At 36.0% G+C, this 21,334-nt stretch overlaps 1 protein-coding gene across 15 annotated transcripts in view; it reads right to left on the bottom strand.

Moving 5' to 3' along the window:
- TRDN (triadin) overlaps positions 1-21,334 on the bottom strand; it is a 231,443-nt gene that overhangs the window by 149,547 nt on the left and 60,562 nt on the right. For all 15 annotated transcript variants that reach the window (XM_082276583.1, XM_082276584.1, XM_082276586.1 and 12 more), the window contains 6 exons: positions 16,898-16,948; positions 10,017-10,076; positions 7,265-7,324; positions 5,813-5,872; positions 3,228-3,287; positions 1,687-1,881 (listed from right to left, as the gene is read on the bottom strand). In XM_082276583.1, the coding sequence (XP_082132709.1) occupies positions 1,687-1,881; positions 3,228-3,287; positions 5,813-5,872; positions 7,265-7,324; positions 10,017-10,076; positions 16,898-16,948 (486 nt within the window). The remainder of the gene's footprint in view (positions 1-1,686; positions 1,882-3,227; positions 3,288-5,812; positions 5,873-7,264; positions 7,325-10,016; positions 10,077-16,897; positions 16,949-21,334) is intronic.

Genomic DNA, 21,334 nt, shown 5'->3' with positions numbered 1-21,334 from the left:
GCAGGAAATGCAGCTGTCACTGGATGTGTGTAGCCCTGTCTCCAGTGATAAGGGCAGCTGAAGAGGCTCCTTCCTTTCTCCACTCCAGCTGCTTATTCTCATTTTCACCTGCTGGGATTCTGTGCACAGTCCCTGGGGTCACACTCTAAAGCAGACTTAGAAAGTGATCTGTTAATATTTGATGTCAAGATGGATAATTTTGATAATATTTATTAGCTAAAGTTGGTGGTGGGAACCCCACAAAAACCAAACCAACAAACAAAAACCACCACTACTCTCTTCGGTCTCAGTAATCTTTGATCCCTACTTAAAATATTTTGTTGTCAGGGATCAAGGTGCCTCATCTGCACACCATTTCTTTTTGAGAGCTTTATCCTCAACAGTATAGAGTGGATCCACTGTGCACTGAAAATCTGCCAGAACAAAAAATTGAAAGAGAATTTCACCTCCCAAGCAAACTGAACAAATTGCTGAACTTTCTCCTTGGTCACAGCAATCAGTGTGATAGATGCTGCTTTGATTCCATGCCTCAAAGGTCCCAATACTTCAAGTAAAAGACAAAATTAACTAGAATACAAATAAATTTTAAAACATACTAGTTCAGCACACTATGCATGTCAGAAAGTGGGCTATGTCTCACTCAGTTTTCTAGAAAAGTGTAATTTAGGCAACTCCTAAGGGGTCCAGAGTGATGGTTATGAAAGTGAGAGAATCTGCTCAGGCAGACTCAGATATTGAGGCAGGGACGGCTTCTTTGATGTTCAGGCACAACCATTTATCTGTGGTTAACAGCTGAAAGGATCAGATAGGTGCACTGTGCAACACTGAGCTGCCTGTGTCAATGTCAGAATAATCCCGTGGCTGCAGTGTGGCAGTTCATACAGAAAGCCAGTCCCTGCTGCCTTCATTCATACAAAATTGTACTTAGTGCCATGGAAATGCCACAGGGAAATCAGGGAACCAGTCTGTGCAACCCAGGAGTAGAAGAGCCCAGGCTTACTCTGACAAAGGGGAGCACATAGTTAACACCTTGTTAACTATATGGTGTTGGTGCACATTGATTCTTTGTTTTATCACTTAATTTCTTCCTTTCATGAGAGTAATAACATTTCTTTCCTTTTTAGGAGACATTTGGAAGCTGTTCCCATTAAATTACATCAGCAGGTGTGTCACTACATTGTACAATACCTGACAACCTGACAGTGCCTCATACAATATGATGTTAGATAAATTGTTACATTGCCTTTACTCTGTCACTATTTTCTTTATGGTTACAGAGGAAATATGCAGATGTTGAAACAAACCAAAATTCAGAATAGGTCATTGGACAGTCTGAATTTTCAAAAATAACTCTGCTCACAATCTACTACATTTGATGCTACTGAACAAATACATGAATTCTCAGACCTATCTGAAGAAAAATTGGTCCTTGGTACAGAAGGATTTAAATTACAATGAATCTTTAGCCATGAAAAACTTCTAGAACCTTCAGATTATATACATTAAAGTTATTTAATTTTCTGTAATCTCATCCTAGCAGTGTGAGGTTCATGTGGAGTTTATTTGCAATCCACTTTTGTTTTTCATGGGTGGACTTTGGTCCTTGACAGATTTAACTCCATTCTCTCTCTTTCTTCCCTACTACCTTTTTAGGATCTTCATCTGTTTCCTCCTCATTTTGTTTACCTTTCTTGTCCGATTTAGTTACAGTCTGAAGAGCTTTCTCCTCCTTAACTTTCGTTTTGGCCTTTATTAGCCCAGTTTCTGCTGGTTTTGTCTCTGCCTGCTTGACCTTCTCTGCCATCTTTGCTTCTCCTTTTCCATCCTTCACTTCCTTTTTAACTTTTGCTTCCACTTTAGTGCTCTTTACTTTCTTCTCCTCTGCAGGTAATAAAGAAAAAGCTGTCAGTGTCATTCCTTCCCCCCCCCACATAATACTCAGTGCCATTTATTTTATATTGTGCTATTAATAATGAGCATTTCTTCATTATTAACAGCTTGGTAATGACGAAAACTACAATCCCCTCAAAGCAGGCAGAATTAAACAGAAGTATGATATCCAAACAGGTTTTATCTTCAGTGCTATACCATGTACTTGGCTGATACTAAATATAATAGAATATGCCAAATAATATTAAGCATAATGACAATATGATAATTTTTATGGTATAAACTAGGGAGAAGGATGTTGGTCATTAAGCAAACAAATATGGGAGGTACTTCCAGGTAAAATCTGAGCAAGTTTAGACTTCAGAGACCAGAGTTAAACTCTGTTGTAAGCTGGAAAAATAGTGTGTGGCTAATTTTAAGGATTGCTTTCATGCACTGATTCTAGGTCTCAGTCCAAGATGTTTTGAGTTCTTGAGTGTGACTCTACACCAGTTCTCCCAGCTGAAAGTGTATGAGATCAATTCATGAGATGCCCCTCAGCAGAGTGAGGAGGCTTCCAAGGAGAATTACCAAACTGTAAATATCAGTAGCTGAAGCCACAAGAGCTTGGTGAGACCTGGAGTATTCTTTCTGGTTTTGCGTGTCAGCAACTTTTTCTCACCTGAGCCATGGATGCTGGCAGTACGTGTGTTTCTAGTTGTCTCCAGTGGAAAATCCAATAGAGATATAAAGTACCACTGGATATGTTTTAAACTAATCTGTTCAGTGTGATGTTCATACTTCTGTTTTCTTCATAGATCTAAACGTCTCCTTCCTTAAGGCAGAACTTGTATGCTATCCAATTTAAGGTTTCTGTAAGGCTCTAGGCTTCAATTTCTATTAAATCACTGAGCTGACTAAACTGATTTTATCAGTATGTAAACTGGAATCTCTAACTATTGCAAACCAGAATTCAGGTATTTATGTATGAGCTTAACTACTCCTAAACACAGCCATGGTATGGCCAGATATTGCTGGGTAGTGGAGAATTAATTTCCTTAACTAGTTATAGTGAAAATGTATGTCAGATCACTTGCAGGTAAGCTTATTTGTTTTTCATTGAAATGGTGGTTTGTACTTTTATTCTCGATTTGAAATTTCAACAGATTTTGAAAGGGATCAAGCATAGAATTAACCCCTGGATGTTCTAGAGACATTTTAATTCTGATTAAAGATTACTTCCATTTTAGTTTCATGTAGCTGGTTTTTCATGCACATTTATCTTCTTGAATAAAATAAAGTTTATGCATTTCAATATTGACTCAGTTTAAAAAAATGTAGTATAGATAAACAAATACCTTTGGGAGGAGGTTTCTTTTCAGCTTTTTCATGTCTTTCAGGTACATCTTTTTGAGTTACTAGAAATGAGAACAACTGTATATTAGGGAAAAAACTCACAAAGAACAAGAAAATATTGCCAAAACACAACATCATCACTGAAAATTTCACATTTCCTTACAATTCAGGTTTTTCAGTTTTCAAAATTCTTGTTCTCATGTTCACATAGTGGAATACAAAACTCCTAAATATCTGTTGAGACTCCCTTACCAGAAGACAAGTGAGTCACACAGATCTGAAGCTTTCTAGGGAATATTTTTACTGCATATTCCAGATGTCACAAACTTGCTCATGTCAAGTTCTGAGCAGACACGGACTTGGCCTTGTGCTCCAGACAACAGGAAGCCCTGTGGCTGTGTTTGTCTTACAGAAAGGTGTTTTTCTTAGCTTGGGCTCATTGTCTACAAAAACAGCCATAAGTCTGGAGCTCACTTCAGAGCCCATCTCAAGTGAGTTTATGTCTGCACAAGATACACTGTGTAAACACACACATGACTATGTTCCAGAGAGTCTGTTAAAATTTTATGCAGATGTCTATCTTTGCACCTCCTGGTCACCATCCAGACAGATTGCCAGAACAAACCAGCCTTGAGAGTTAATTACACTTTCAACTGATAACTACAGAATAACAACATCCTCTCTAACTGAATTCCAGCCTGGAATTCTTGCCTGTATGAACCATGACTGATATTTAGACTTGGTTTTATTTTTTTTAAATATAGTTGTTTTCAGATGATGTGTTTAAAAAACACTCATATCACTGAGGCTTTCTGGAGCCTTTAACAGAGTGCAGAATTACCTTGAGACTTTGTAATGAGCACAGAGAAAACCTGCTGACTGTATGGGAAGTAGCTAGACAATTTTCAGTATGCCCATTCCCCGAAGCTGACCAGGACCTGAACATTCTCATTTCCTAGGAACTGCAAGTGGTTGAAATAACCCCTCAGCACTGCTGGTAGCTAATCCAGTTTAGAGCAGACCCCTGAGAAAAGGGAGGTGATCCTGGCAATGGAAAGTTCAGCAGCACACTGCTGGCAGAAATGCACCTTTGGACATGCTGAGGACAAGTGCACTGATGCCCTGAGTCCACCCATAGGGACTCATGGTAGGCAAACAACCCAAGAGAGAGCAGCATGGCTGTGTCACACTGCAGCCACAAATCTCTGCAGCTACAGTGTCCAAATTCTTCATAAAATTTTCCAGCCAGTGACTGGAGCCATGGCTGCTATTAAACACATTAACGCTCTAAGTGATTATTTGGTTAGCTAGCAGAAGATAAATGGGTAAAGAGGCTGGCTGCTTGTTAGGACTATCTCAGTGATTCTTGGAAGTTATTTGCTTTTCAAATCAACACAGACACTGTGGGCATTTATTTTCTCTGGATTACTTCGGCATGATTTCATTTCATGAAAAAAATCCCACAGTTTCAATCTATACACTGAAAGCAGAAAAATATGAACATTATCCCTTTAAAAGAGAGACTGGACAATGGCTACCCTTCAAAGTCTTTAAGGCTATAAGTCTTCATTTTGCTTTCTTTCTTTCTTCTCTTCTACTTTCTCTTTTACATTTCTCCTTAGAGTATGGTCAAGTCAAAAAAAAGGGTGATTTGTACATTTGCATCTATATTGTCTGAACATATTAATATTAAATCTAGTTAATTCATGCATCTCAACATCATGAGTTTAATCTCAATACCACAATAAATTGGTACTCAGATACCAATAATATTTCTTCAAGATTTAACCGAATAAAATGAAGAGACAAAGACTGAAACTGAACTTCATTACAGAAATATCTGCCATGGAGAAATATCTAACCTCAGATAAAAACATTCAAATGCCAAGTAATAATAAATGTTAGTCTTTAAAAAATGGCAAAATCAGGCAAGGTGATTGGATTTTTAAATCTCCCTGTCCAAACCATAACCAAGATGGAATTATCAGTCAAAAGAAAGGTGAAAATCACTCCTTACACACCCATGATATGGCTTCAGAATACATATGATTATTATTAGATATGTAAATCTTGACCAAAGCCACTTCTGCCATGGAGGACAGTGCAAATCATACACTGAAATTAAAATGTTATTGAAAATAATAAAAGCAACAGAATGAAATCTATTTTTGGGTATGATGGAAGACCCAGACTGAGAGACAGTAAACACTCTGGAATTAGTCTGCATCAGGTTGAAAACTAATACACAAGAGAAAACCTTCTTTGCAGGCAAATTACTGAATCCCTTTGCAGAGGAAAAGGCATCAAGGAATGCAAATAAAATAGGCATAGGCTTAGTTCTTTAGCTATGTAAGGATGATTTATAATAAACTCCCTGCATCAAAACAAGAGAGTAAAGCAAAAAAAAAATACGCTGGGCAAGACTTCACTCAAGGGCTAATCAAGACCTGCTCAAGCAAAAGTGACAACACCCAAAAAATGTACAGCATGAACTAGAAGAGCTTTGTACTTTAAATACTTATCTCCACACTCTCCCAAACTATACAAGCACTTAAATTGTACAACTTTTAATGATGATCTGCAATACCTTTAGATGGAGATTTCTTTTCTTGTTTTTCTGGCTTTTCAGGTTTCTCTTTGGGAATAGCTAGAAATAAAACCAATAATCTTAATGGTCATTACAAAAAAGAGAAATGTTGCATTTAATTGAGAAAAAGGAGAAAAAGGAGAAAAAGGATCAAGAAACACAAGCATGCACCATGGTTATCCATGCAAAGGACAAGGAAGGATGATTCAGCTGCTGCTGTTTGTTGTTGACACCAAAACATGGGGTTGGAACTTTCAAAAACTCATCTGCCATCACTGAGGTGTTTGTCACTGGCTGGAGGAGCACCAGCCAGTCTAGCTCTGCTGTAATCCTATGAAAGAGGGTAATTGAGAACAGTCAAACTTATTTATATTGTTTACTGGTTATTTTTAAAAAATATTTTTATATATTCTAATTTATTGTTTTATTTTGGTTTATTGTTTTTTAGCTTTCTTTTTTATTACTTTGGTTAATTTCTGAAGGATTTTCTGAACTCCACAGAACAACTAACAGTTTTTCCAGCTATGAATGATTAAGCACTATAATTAATTACAAATCTAATTGCAATGACATTATAACTAATGCATTTTAGGGCTTTTTGTTTGCTTTTAATTTCCACCTTACAAATTGAAATTAACTACTCTGTAGTTACTAGATTTCTGGCTCAGGTTTCAGAATACACCCAAGTTGTATGAGAGTCGCTGAGTGGGGGGTAGTCCAGAATATTCTCGTGTGTGGGCTCTGATTTGATAATATTTGTGATTAAAGTTTGCACAGTAACTTGTCCACGGATGTGCAGAACTGATATTTCCATGAGCTCATGTTCCCTAGGTGGCCTGCAGGGACCATGTGTGTGCAAATACTCAGTTCCCTATTTGAGTACGGCATATGAGATTATTCTAGGAACACAAAATATACGCATGAGCGAGTTGGTGTTTAAAAAGAAAGTAAGAATTGGGGAGGATAAAACATACCTATTTATTGCAAGTAACTATTGAAAAACTAGTCCTGGCCTACTCAGTGGCTCTGCAATGGCCCTATGCAGTACTCTATTTAAAATGTTTTTTTTTTTTTTCTACATGGCCTGTCTGATTACCTATGTTTATAGGCTGCCAGGTGCTTTTTTCTTGGATGACTATAGTTTCTTAGCAACCATACTTATTGCAAGTGTTGGAAATAGTCAATGATGATCATGAGATTATACTAATCCAGAGTATAAAATATATTATCTCCCTTCCTCAGAAAAAAAAACAACAGCAAACATACAGAAGGAATACAAAATGCTACTTAGTGTGTAAGTCTGCAAACCTTTATATGATCTTATTATTTTTATTCATAACATTTTATAACTCTTTTTTCTCCAATCAAGGATATATGTAAATGGAAATTGAGTAGAGAATTATCTTTGGGGTGTGGCCCAATATAAAATAAATTCTGACATTAAATAATTACCTGCATGCCTTTCCTTTTTTTCAGGTTTTTCTTGTCTTTCCAGTTTGTCTTTATTTGTCACTAGAAAAGAAGGAAAGTGTTATATATATCCAAAAAAGAAAAAAAAAAAAAAGTGGAAAAAATTAAGAATCCAAAACAATTTCACTGAGATAAGCCTTAGTGTATTAAGGGCAGAGTGTGTTGCTCCTGAGCTGCCCTGTGCATATTTTTACAGTGTACATCATACTACATGGGTGTGAGCAGCCAACTCTGGCTAACAAGTTACTGCCATGGTAACATGCCTCAGCTGTTTGCTGCATAACATCATCTCTTGCAACTGTCTCTCAATTCCACAAGAGAGACTTTCAGAAAACTGTTGAGCACTAAGACACAGCTCACAGTAAATGCTGCTGCCTGTGATACAAAGAGGACTTCGCCTTGGCCACCCCATAGTCTGTCACACACAGGTTGTAAAAACCCTGGAATCAATCTCGGAGCATAAGAGAATCACATGTGCAAATGATACATCTGCCACTTGCCAGCTGGCTTGAAATGGATAACCAGTAATGGATATGGATAGCTAGTAATGGATACAGATAGCTAGTAATGGACACTGGCTGAGATCAGTCCCTGGCAATGACAATCTCAAAACCATAATTGGGTGCCCAGTATGCACAAGGTAAAACTAACATTATGACAGTGGAAACTGCATTATGCTATCCACTCATTCACATTTTCCACTCCCTTTTCTTAAGATTTTACACTACAATTTTCCAGAAAATGAAAAATAAGCATGTGGGTTTTAGAGCACTTCAGAAAACACCGCTGTGAAAATGCAAGCCTAGCTTAAGTCTAAATACTGAGGAGATTTCATCCAAGTTTAGCAAAACTCCTTTTGTCTAACATGAGGAGATAAGGAATTCGTTTTACAGTACCATGAATTCCATATCTAACTGGATGCAAAAGAAGAGTGGTAGAAAATATTCAGACTTCCACATTTTTAAGCAGTATAGTGATGAAATACCTGAGATTATGCCTGACATCCCTGACTGAGACACTGCTAAGTGACTGAGACACTTCCAACTATTCTCTGTGTCATTAAATAACTTTATTAAACTTTGTCCCAGAAGTTGATTATAAATTAGAACAGAATGCTATTTATACCCTCCATTGTCTCAATCTTGAAAAGGGAATGTGTTTAACATAGAATATAAACAGTTAAAATACAGGGATGCAGTCTCTGGAGTCTCCCAGTCACACTACAATGAAACAGGCTTTAGAAAGACACACATCCATAGTCATATTTTTGAAATTTAATGTACAGTGTGAAAATAATGTTTACTAGTACTGTGAATACAGAGAATCTCTATACACAGCAGTGCTTCCGTAGCAGTTTTGGCAATAGTTCACTAAACAAAACCAATAGTGCACTTCAAGAAAAAAATACCATTAGGTAGACAGAATATTAATGGAATTTATGGCAAGCTAAGGCAGTATAATAGTGATTTTTTTTCACTGGATATCTGAGTTTGACTGGGATAACTTTTTTCCAGTTCTAAGAAACTTAATAGAACATTAAATATTGTTCTCCTATGAAATCAAGTTGAAGAGTTCCCCAAGTTTTCCAGGAACAGAAGTCTTTAACAGAAGTCTTAAAGACTTAAAGACAATTCTTGTTTTAATGTGGGACATTATGGTCTTTGCTCTGCCATTTTTCCAAATCTCAGAAAAAATTTCCCCTGTTATCACAATTCTCTTTTCTACTAAAAAATATTCATTCTAACAGACCCTCAATTTATATGCCTGCCATTAACTTCTAAAATCAGTCTTGTTTTACTCATTTTGAATTACTTGGAAATGGAAAAGCTCCAGAGATCATTAGAAAAGCCTAGTTGAGCACAGCTTTTGAGAGATGCACATTCACTTGCATTCTTGGCCTGAATAAGTTTGCTGTGGCTGAATATTTGGTCTTTCTTTTTCTTTTTTTCGAGATTTATTGTGATCACTGGCCTGTTTGCTCTTCCAGAATGTGTTTCTTCCTGCAGCCCAAGACTTTATTAACCATAATTTAGTGCAAAGGACATGTTCTCAGAGGAATTAAAGTGTTTAAATGTTTTGACTAGTAGGTGAGCTGCACCAAAATTCCATTTTGCTAAAATAACCTCACAAAAGGCAAACTAGATGGTGGCTCTTGTAACCCAGAGTTAACTCATGAGTCGTGGGTGGAGACTAAGCAGTATCCTGATTCTGACTCCCACAACAGATCTGTAATTTGTTGCTGGCATACACCACCAGGATATTATTAAATTCTCTCTAAACGTCTCCCCAGTGTCTCTGCAATGAATCTGGAGATTTTTTTTTTTTTTTTTTTTAAAGCAGGTTTCCAACACAGAATGTCTACAGGGACCATTTCCAGTATGTTATAATTTACTCATTACATTTTGGTCAGAAGTATTCTCAAGGACAAACAATATGCTTGGATTTATTCAAAAAGAATAAAAAAGACACCCATTTGTGCTCTGGGTGTCTTTTACATAAGTTAATAGTACAGTAAAGACTTATTAATTAATCTTTGAATATAATTTCAGCTTTTCTGTACAGTGATGAATTCAAAATTTTTTTAAATCCTCATTCTCCTTCCAGCTGGCTTTCATAACACTTCCTGCATCCTTAAACATAATTGGGATCTACAAGAACAGTCTAAGTGTCAATAGATTAGACTATTTTGAATCACTGATAAAAAGACAAAGAATATCAGAAGCTGAATACATACCCTTTGGGGGTTCCTTCTTCTCAATTTTTTCTTGTTTTTCAGGTTTGTCTCTGTGAATTGCTACAAATAAACAAATAAATAAACCTCAGCTCACAATAAATATGAAATCTAGATATATTAAGCACACTTATTATCTCATGAAAGTGATCAAGGAAAAGCATTTGTAAACCCAAATAATGGATTTTATCTCTGAGTCACAGGTATGTGATGATGTATAGACCTTCTTAATGTCAATATTTAATTCCAGGTCCAAGAAAAATATTTTCCAAGAATAAGCCTTCAGATATTAGACTATATTTTTTCTGAAAGAAGTGATTATTCAGCAACCTTAATCTAATCTGCCTTATCTCTTTTGGTCCCATTACACAAGCACCCTGACTCTAAGATTTCTGACCGAGGAAATTATTTTCAGCCCTTGACAGCATTGCATTCTATTCTTAACAAAAATTGGCCAGCATATTGCTTTCTATGCTACTTTTCCTTTATTTTTAGCTGTTACTTCCATCACAGGATGGATTAACAAGAAAATATCTCTTTTAATCAGAGTGTAACCTCAGGAAGAGCAGCTGTTCAAGACACAACCAACTCTATGTCCTGCAAGAGGCAGGCAAACATGACTCCTTATGGGCTCTATCGCCCACCCAGCTCTCAGACCATGTTATGAAGTGGTTCAATCCCACAAAATAATGATTTTAACCTTAGTAAACCTATGCTACTATAAGATTAGCATTTTGTAAATTCAGGGAAAAATTATTTTCTTTTCAGTGCCCAGGTTTCTGGGAACAAGTGAACAAAATTCTGATTAGAAGATGGTGAGCTTTATACACCAGCACATTATGCTTTTGTATCCATTCATTTCACCAGCTTTGCAGCTAATGTCATTTCACAAAAGTACAAGCATTTTTTGTTGGCTGAGTGTTTCCACATTAAAAAGCATGTTGTAGTCATTAAGAAAAAACATTCAGAACATTCAATATATTCATTATGCCTTATATGTGTTTGCATTATCAAAAATTCATTTTCAGTCATAACAAAAAAAATTATTGCTGATAACGAACAGCAGTACAGTCAAAAAAGACTGAAGAGAGATATTTCAAAGCCGTTAAAGACTGTGTATAGCAAATTTTCACTAAAAAAACCTGGGCTGTGAAGAATGCACCAGCACTAGCAATGTATTATTCAATGAATTACAGACTGCAACTCATTCAAATGCTTTAGGGCATCTAGGAGCATACCAAGAAAAAAAAAAATTCTCCAAACTGAGTATTTTTTGCTGAAATTGTAGCATGCTTTTACATCTTACATTTGTATTAGCAGATGCTGGCTCTTTGCAAAACACTTTTGTCAGTTTTGTCTGGGCTAACAGCACAGTTTTGCAAACAGCTCTGTGATGGTCAATGTGAGTGACACATGAGCTTCTGCACATTCAGACAAAAGCTCTTGTAGCCTCTCTGCCAAAGAATACAGCTGAACTATGCAGAACAGACTGGTAATCAGAAAGCTTGTTCTTATCCACAGGACATATTACTTGTGTAAGAGAGACTGTTGTAGGGTTTTAAAAATTTATTGAAGTTTTTCCATAGCATTCCCTTGTTTCATAATTTGGGAGAAAAACCCACACAAAACAAAACCCCAACAAACAAATAAACAAAAAGCAACAACAAAAAAACCCCAAAATAAAACAAAACAAACAACCCCTCCACATAAACAACAAACCCATAAAATGAGCCTTGAACAAGACTAACTAGACTGAACGTCAACAGACCTGAAAGTGGACAGAAAAATCTAATTTAAGTTGGTTTCACATCCTCAAAATGGTACAAATAGCAAAAATGCAAAGAAATATTAATATTTGTGTGGACTACAACTTAAAAAATGAAGAAGGGATCAGTTGTCCCCTTCTTGAGAAATAAAAGTAACTTGATGTGTCTGGGCAGAGAGCCTGGAATGTGGATAAGCAGAGACCAGGCTGGCATAAGCATAAGCTATTTTTCTCTTCCCAATTATAGGCTGAAGGTGATCTCTGGCTAGTTTGAGAGCCTTATCCTGTGTGTTGATATCTCCATAGCCTCAGAGGTTGCTAATCTCAGATTGTAATGTTTATCATTACCTCTTATGGGCACTGCCAGAGCTATGGCTTCCCTTACTTGGGAAGGGCAGGTGCTGCCAAAAATTAAAGTGTTCATGTTTCAGGGCTATGATCACTGGCCATTTTTGACTCTTCAATCACAAGACCAACAAAATCCACTGAAGCTTTTGATCTGATAAATTTAAATCTGATATTTCTTAATGTATTAACTCTCCCCTGAAATTTTTTTGTGTTCGATTTCATATGTAGTCATTAAATCTCTGTCATAGAAAATACATTACTGTCTACAGATCTTTTCCACATTTTGTCACTTGGTTATCATTTTCTTTGTAAAGGGCTTAATACATGCTCTTTTTCAAGCCCACAGTGTTAGGTACAAGCATTAGGTTTTAGAATTAGCTAGGCTGGACATACTGCCATTCTTCTGTGAAAGAAATTAGAGCTGATAGGGTTTTCTTTTCCATATTTAAAAAAAACCCACCACCAAAACAACAACAAAAAAGCACAAGTATATAAAAAAGTTTTTTTAAGGATGCTTACTTACATACTCTTTAGCTGAAAAATGCTGAAACTAAAACTGTTCATTCAACTTGAATTCAACCATTTTATTAGCTTTATGACACATTTTGTAATTAAAATATTTCCTCTTTTGTTACTTTTGCTACTAGGATGCTTGTGTCATCCATAAGAAAAAATAATAACTAGAATTTAAAAAACCAAGTAGATTTACAGCAATTGTGGAAGCTAAAATTTTTCCACAAATTAAAATAAATTTTCTTGGACTTCCTTGCAAATACCAAAAAGCCATAAGCTCAAAATGAACTGTTATTAGCATTGGAAAAAAGAATATAGCACCCCAACCTAATTTTCTCTAACCTAGATTTTGGAAATTGCTGAAACATTTTTGCATGTCTTTGAATGAAAATTCTGCCTGAGGCAAAAAGATGAACGTGGGAAATCTCATCCTAAGTGACTGGAGTGTGATAAATTTATAAATAATCTAAAATAGAAACTTATAATGGAAAATGTGAAGGTAATTTAACAACGTATTCCAAACTTAATATTGCTATCTACTTCACAGAAAAATAAAAACAAGAAGTGTAGCGTATATGTGAGAGGATTTTCCAAATTTCAAACATCATAGTAGATTTTATTTGCATCAAATTGAAGACATAGTGAAGTGGGATGTGATTTAGGTTTTCTCCGATAAAGTTCTCCAAGGACATTCCACACCCAAAACCAGAAAGTGCAAAAAGAAGAGATGTAGTAAGACACTGCTTCCATACCTAAGAGAAGTAAAAATAGCTTCAAGCTGAGTAAGTCTTAAGTCTGCTGCTTATTATAAAGCCAGGTGATGAGTGCAGTAAGCATGAAGCAAAGATTGCTCGCTCCAGCTAACAGACTAAGTACTTGTCTACAGAGCAGCACTCTCAGGAAAGTTAAGATAAATGAACTAATACAATGAAGTTAGAGTGCATTAGTCAGAGAGCATTAAATCTCTGTGTCAATGCTTTCATTCAGAAGTAAAGTAACTTTAGATGGCTAAAACTTAATACTTCTTGGAGGAACACTGGAAAAAAAAAAGGGGTTTGTCTGGAGAGGGACATAGACTCCGAGGTCCAAATACATAATGTAAGGAAACAATTGCTGTGTTGCCATCTGTATCGTGTTCTCCAGTTTAAAGTTAATGGAGGCATATTTGTAGCTATACCTTGAGAAATCAGGCTAGACAGTCCCTGTGTCAGAAATTTGCCTTGTAATTGGCTAACTGGGTGAAATTACGTGGATTTCTAGCATAGTATGGATTTGTATGGTCTAGCTCTATCTATTTAGCTGTCTCAAATACTTTGTCTTCCCGCTACAACAAATTAAATGATGGGAACACATTAAATTTGTCCCTTATAGTCTCATAATTTATCCATGTGGTAAAATACAAATAGCTTTATTCTGTGGTGTTTAATACCTGCGTTATCAGTACAGCCCTGTTAACAAGTTGATATGCTATGCACAATAAATGAAATAGTTTTGAAGGGCCTGGCCTCTATTTGTCAAATCAGGCTGAATTCAAAGATAGTTTCTGAAAAAATACCTGGAACAGCAAGTGTCAGTTCAGAAGCACACAACTATCTGTCCAAAAATCACTTTGATTTAATATATGTCTGCTGGGGTAAGCAGCATTATATTGTTTTCTTCCATACCTCACTCCAACAGCAATGTATTAGTGAAGCAATTTTAGGGAAAGCCACACAGTAAAACAACTTCTCCCATTCCTTCTCAATGCCTGTTTTAATTAGAGCTATTTCCCAGAAGCGCAGGACAATTCATTTCACTGGTAAGATCAATTTTCCAGAAAAATCAGAAACTGCCATTGCACCTTCCATTAGACAGAGCTTCTGTACTTACATGTACTTTTATCTCGATACGTTTTATTATTGTTCTTACTTTTTGCCTAAAATAATGTGTAGTTAACTCTTATTGGTAGTAATGGTAATAACAATTATATCACCTATTCCTTAAACAGGCTCCAGCAGCACGTCAGAGTCCTGCACATTCCACACAGTATCACAAAATGACAGAATGTCAGCACAGCTGCCCCAGGCCAAGACAGCCGCATGCCTCATCCTGTCCCAGCCGGACAACTGCTCCAGCCCTGGCCACTGCAGTGGCCCCACACTGAACTTGCCCCAGTTAATGGATGGCTTTCCTGAACTGAGAGGCCCAGAACTCAACACAGTATCAAGATGTGGTCTCAGGAGCGCTGGGTACAAGGGGATAATCAATCCATCATGCCTCTGCTGGCTGATCAAGCTCCTGATCATATAGTCCAGGTGCCACTGCACTTATGAAATTACTAATACCTCAAATACCAAATTGGAAAGACCCTACTCTGTAGTGAATTTGTGCTTATGTGTACACGTTATCATGAAATAATTTGATTTCAGGGCTCTTAAGCATGACCAATGGCTTTGTGAAATTATTTCTCAGAGTATTTCTTCTTTCTGGGATTAAATTGACTACAGTAATTGAAATCGACATTATTGCTAGTAGTTTATCAAAATATTTAATTAAAAGCAAATTTTAGGGCACCAGTTTCCCTGGCTCTCAATACTGTTTGAATCTTTTAATTTCAGCCTCTTCCATCTGGGATTTTTATTCATTATAACTATTCCACATATTTCAGTTCAATCTTTCAAAAATGAGGCTTATGGATTGAACTCCCTTGTAAATTGTGGGACTTGTACTCAGAGGATTTGACTATTCAAAAAAATATAATTAAATTAATTTTAAAACTCTAATGTTCCCACATGTTTGGGCAGAGGACAGAAATGTTTTTTCCATTGTTTGCTGCTATTAGAGACATTCATTTTACTTTTGGATTTTTCTTATTAAAAACAATAAAAGACTGTATTTGTACATATTTACTGAAGGTACTTTAGAAGGTAACAGTAAAATTCCCTAAAGATTCATGCCTTTATCACACTGTAGACTGAGGCCAGAGGAATGTTTTCTTGTAATTGTTCCTCCTATGTACAAGTTGCATTGTTGGGACTAAACATGAAAGCAAAATATAGAAAAAAAATTTGGTTTATGCTTCAGTAATTGATTGTATAGCTGGAGTCTGCTTTAGCAGGCACCTGAATAATTGACTTAACAAATGACACCTGAACAAATTCCTTTTTTTTTTTTCTGGCATCTTATAATTTCTTTGTAATAATTTTTGCAATGTTAATATTCTTCTGTAAAAAGAAATGCACTTTTGTATAGATGAAATGGTACAAAAGAGGCTGTTTTGGTCAAGATTGCAACATCATTTGTGTTTTTAGATTACTTTACTTGAAAAGACCTTAGGTGGGATCCTTGCTAATGGATCTGAGCTCATTATTGCCTGGCTTGCCCATTGGTACCCTAAAAAATTCATTTTGATGCAACATGATTTATTAAGTAGTCGGGAAACAGTTCTAGGCAGTCCAGATGACCCTGATTAGCACAGAACTGGAGGTGTAAAATAATATGAAAACATTTTATAAAGATATAAAATGCTATAAAAAGACACTAAGAATATATATATAAATTAATACAATTGCATGAGGGAGGGTGTATGTGTATACATACTATTTTAATAAGCTTCCTTCTTGCTTCCTCCTGCCATTATCAAGCCAAGCACCGGTGCATCAGAGGAATGCTCATCAAGTTTTACGTGGCCTAGCCTTTATGGAGGAGCTCTGTTAGGCAAAAAACCTGCCAATATCACAGGAAACACCTTCGTTTTTATGACCTCTGAAAACCAGTCCAAACCAGTTCCTCTGTGGATTTTTCAAAAATGCCAGTTATAGGAGATTAAACAGCCTGAAAAAGAGTAGGCTCTTAAAATGGAAGTTTTTCTTATCTCTGATACACACCTGGCTCACTCTTAGCTATGACTTCCTAACTTGGATGACACCCACTGGCCTATAAATTTGCTTTCTTCCTTGCCCAACACACTTCATGCCTCTTGCACCAGAGGAAGTTCATCAACACTCAACTTTCTTGCAACTTTGCTAGAAAAAAGATTTCCTGAAAAGTTTAAGCAGGAGAATCTTATTATGAATGTGCATTTTCAGTCTAGCCACACAAGCATAAAATTACATTTGTTGTGTTAATGCTGAGGTATACATGAATTTTTGATCATTTGCAGTCTGTGCCAACTGATCTTTGAATGCTTCTATGATACAACAGCGGTGACATATGTAGTTAACACAGACACTGTATATTACACAAATATATGTAGGCAAACAGACAAATAAAGAGTTACCCTTCGCTGGTGTTCGTTTTTCAGGTCTCTCCGTCTTCTGTTTCTGAATTTCTGAAAAAATTGCAATGCAGATTTATCAATATTAAAATAATTTTCACATATAAAACTATCAGATGCATTCTCATAAAAAAAAAAAAAAAGTGCTTAAAATATCATGGCAGTGCCATGGCTTTATCACCTGCATATCAGTGTTATCTATAATATAGTTCAATTTTATATATATACACAGATGATATATATGGATAAAAATCACAACATTAAGTGTCTTTAATAATTATTCTGTTTTTAATTGAGCCATACAGCTACTTTTAAAGGCAAGAATAGGTTTTGTTAATCTGTAATAGCTATACAGCAGCGTGTGTTGGTCATGAATCAGAAAAACATGCTTTTACTAAACATTTTTTTTGCATGTATCTTGAGTTGTTTTCCAAGACTAGTATTTTATGTTTTCCAAATTACCTTTGGAAGGAAAAAATGGGGTTTTTATTACATTTTCTAAAATTTTTGAAGCTCACATACTGAATTGGTATCTCCAACACACAATAAAAGGTATGCTCAATGCTCTATACAAACTACAGAGATAGAAGTTCCCAGGTTAGAAATCGCTGTCTTGGAGAATGACTCATTTTGACCATGCTGTATACCGAAAACTGAGAACTGCCTTCTTAGAGGAGGAAGTGGTACAGTATTTATCTGCCCTTGTTATGCCATTCCTTTTAAACAAAATTTTTCAGCTGTAATACTGATATTAAATTACTGCTATATACTTCCATATAACTCTTTTTTCTACTGTCCTTATTGTGTCAAACCAGGATAATATTGAAAATGTAAAATGTTGAATTTTTTGAAAAAGCAAACCAGAAACAAAGCTTGCATAGCTCTCTTTGCACACAGCTGTAGAAATTTAAAGGGCATTTATTACAAATGCAATAATGACTGTGCAATAAAGTCATTAAGACTTTACAGAGTGCCTGGTTTATTGTACTGTGCACATATTTCCTGCACTAGGAAACTGGTCTAAAATACTGGATCAAATTTGTTTTTGACAAAAGCAAATGCAAATCTCATTAGACTCTGTAGGAGATGTCTCCTTGTATTTCAGTGTTACCTGTAGTCTGCAGGGTCTAAATAACAAGAACACTGACCCCAAAATTAATCCAGCTGAGAAAAAGTTATGCATATTACATTTCAACTCTAAGAAGCCACTCTAATGCCTTTGAAGACAACTGAAATATTTCACTTACAACCTTAGTTATTTTCTCAGGTTTTAACAGGATACACATTGCCAAAGAAATCCAGTAGGAGAAGGAATTTTCTCTCCCCAAATATTTGCATAAGTCCTTGAAAATAATGCAGAACATTTTATTGGACAGTATTTCATATTTGAAATAATTTTTATGTGTGGTTTGCAAAAAAACATAACTATTCCATGACATCACCCTATGTTGTGTTCAGATAGAGAGAATATTTGTTCTGAGATAAAGAGCAACAAAGGCTAAATTACGTATCACTGTTAGCCACTAATGTATGGAGACACAACTAAGCTAATTATATTATGTCATTAAGCTAAAAGGAGTTTTTATTCAGTTTTCATCTTGTTCTGTTCATTCTGGGAGTGCAGTTCATTTATTGTTCTATAAACCTCAAAGGCTGAGAATAGAAGAAATATACTGTACTGATTTACTGTATTTCAGCTGAGCCTGGATTACTTTTCTTTCAAATATGTGAGGATATTTTATTTCTATCAACTGAGAGAATTCTGTTGCTGGATTTTCAAACTTTACCCACTTGTTTTGCTTAAATGGATGCATGGTCTAGTTTAGGTAGCAAAGTTTAGGTAGTGGTAGGAATGCTGCAAGACAGGAACAGATGGAGGATTGCTCCCTAATTCTGGGCACATCTGAGTAGTTCTCCATGCCAGTGTTCCAGCCTGCCTCCAAACACTGACTCAGGGAACTTAAAGAAAGCTGAGTCACTTCCTCTGCATTGCAACATACAGTGGAGACATTTCTCACTGAATTCAAGAGGTCACCCTACATACAGAGGTGAATATGAATAACTCATATTCTTCAGGCAGAGTCATTTACACAGATACATATTCCTTGCTTATTTTAATATGCTTCAGCTGTGCTGCGTTTCTATCATCTATTTCGTGTCTCACAACAGAAAATAGGCCTATTTTTCTTGAAAAAATAAGTATAAAATAAGAATAAACCTTTGTCCTTTCAAAAAAAAAAAAAAAAAAAAGGCTTTAAAATTACTATTTAGGGAATTTAGTGCTAGTTTGACCACAAAATATGTACAGAGTAATGACTCTAGAGCTGGTTATCTAAACCAGGCTCACACTGTACCAGAAGTGTAGTTTGCTTCACACAAATATTACAGTAAGGTGCACAGAAATATACGTTTTAGAGAGCCACGCTGAGAATCTCATCTAAGTTTCTGTTACAGTTAGGATACCACACATCACAAAGAAACATACACAAATTCCTAGAAGTGAAATACATCTTCATAACACACAGGTGTGTGCATATATGCTTTTATATACTGCAAAAGTGTCCCATCATTAGGGTCTCTTCACAAACTCCCCATTACAGTCTCAACCATCATAAAAATTGCAGCCTAGAACACATCAATTCAGTTCAATTACAACCCAAATTTTCCCAGTATAAATAAATCTAGTCTCAGTATAAGCTAATCTGGAACAATTTACAAATCAGAAAATAGTAGCTATTTGCAAACTTCAAAGTATTTAAAATCAGGAAACACATTAGATTATTGGAGATTTGTTGTTGTTTTCTGAGAGTTCTGATACTCTCTGCTTCATCTTTTATGACAAATAGCTTTAATTTTCTAGTAATCACATCATATCTTATTGCTGGGTTGACAAAGTGGTTGTAATACCATAGAAGACTTACATGGCCAGTTTAAGGCATGTAATTTATCTCTATCAATGTGGCACATTGTTAATAAATCCTAAATATTACGAATTCTTGTTTAGAAAAATGACAGAATCAAGCAGCAGCAAGGATGATCTTTGTCACCACAGCAACCATTTCGATTCTTTATGAGATGACAGCACAGTTTATAAAATTATTGTAAGGGAGTATTTATTTTAAAAACTGTACTTCATTGTTTATTTCCTTAAAATATTAGGCAGACAAGAAAAATTATTGTTCGCCTTGTGTTGCTTGGGTTTCGAATAGGTATTTCCTTAAATATGGATACTGCTTGATGCTAATTTCTCTAGACCTCAGGTCTTGTGCAGATATACAGAACATGCAGGGTGATTATTTTAAATAACTCCAAAAAGGAAAGCTAAGAGTCTTCTCACTGACCATTTCAAGATGCTGGAGGGAGACACACTCAACTCTGTTGCTGTCAGGCTGATATATCTGTGTCCTGTTGACCCAAAGCAGACCTTCACAGTCAGCTGAAGATCAGTATTGCAGGCAGCTTTACTGGAAATCCCTGCTGAACAGCACAGTCTGGGCGGCAGCTTCCCCACCTCTCATCCAGCTAATTTTCATTAACAGCACTTGACAGTGTCTAACAACAGCACAGCACTCCAGCTCCAGGAAGATCAGGATGGGAGAAAATAATTACAGTCCCTTGAATCTGTGTGAACTAGTGGGTCAGCACTGTGCAGGTTTACATCAGTGTGAATGAAGAGTACAGCCCTTCATGCTAGGGCATGAGGAGATTCTCCTGGTTCCCTTCTTTGTCTGCCTTTGTGTTTCTGATTTTGATTTTTTGCTATGTCCTTTTATATAATATAGTAAAATGGATAGCATTATTCTCAGCTATTTCAATTTTATTGTGCTATAATAGCTTAGATCAGCCTCAGCCTACATGAATTACTTTAGGTACCACATGGTTTTATAACACGATATAAATACCCCATCTCTGTAACACAGGAGTTCAAACTTTGAGGGATGCATTTCTTCTCTTACTGGGAAAGCACAGCCTTGCATCTTGCTTCATTAGAGGATAAAATGGTGAGTAGCATTCTGGCACTGTTAAAACACCTGCTGCACCTTACCCTCCACTGAGTTTCCATCTTACAGATGAAATATACGTTTAAATAAAATCCCAAAAACTATATTAAAAATGCCAATGATATAAGATACAAAGTAGAAAAAAAAAGGGGTTCTTATTTGGAACACAAATATGCTTTACCTAAGGTAACCCAGAAAATGAGCAAGAGAACTGGGCATTTATCTCTGGACCTGATGTTCGACATTACCCTCCATGCTTAAAGCCATCCTGTTTCCACTTAAATACTGCAGTGAAGATAGAATGTAGTTTTAATATATCTAGTGTTTTAAAGGTATAATTAAGCAGATGGACTTTTGTATGAAATGGGAATCAATTTTTTTCCTAACAAATTTTACCAGTTAGTCATCTTTTTTATAATCTGTTACAGGTAACACAACA

Source organism: Coloeus monedula (genome assembly GCF_965178545.1).
Source record: "Coloeus monedula genome assembly, chromosome: 2".
Taxonomy (NCBI): domain Eukaryota; kingdom Metazoa; phylum Chordata; class Aves; order Passeriformes; family Corvidae; genus Coloeus; species Coloeus monedula.
Note: the sequence above shows the minus strand (reverse complement) of the source record. Positions and strands in the feature narration are given on the sequence as shown.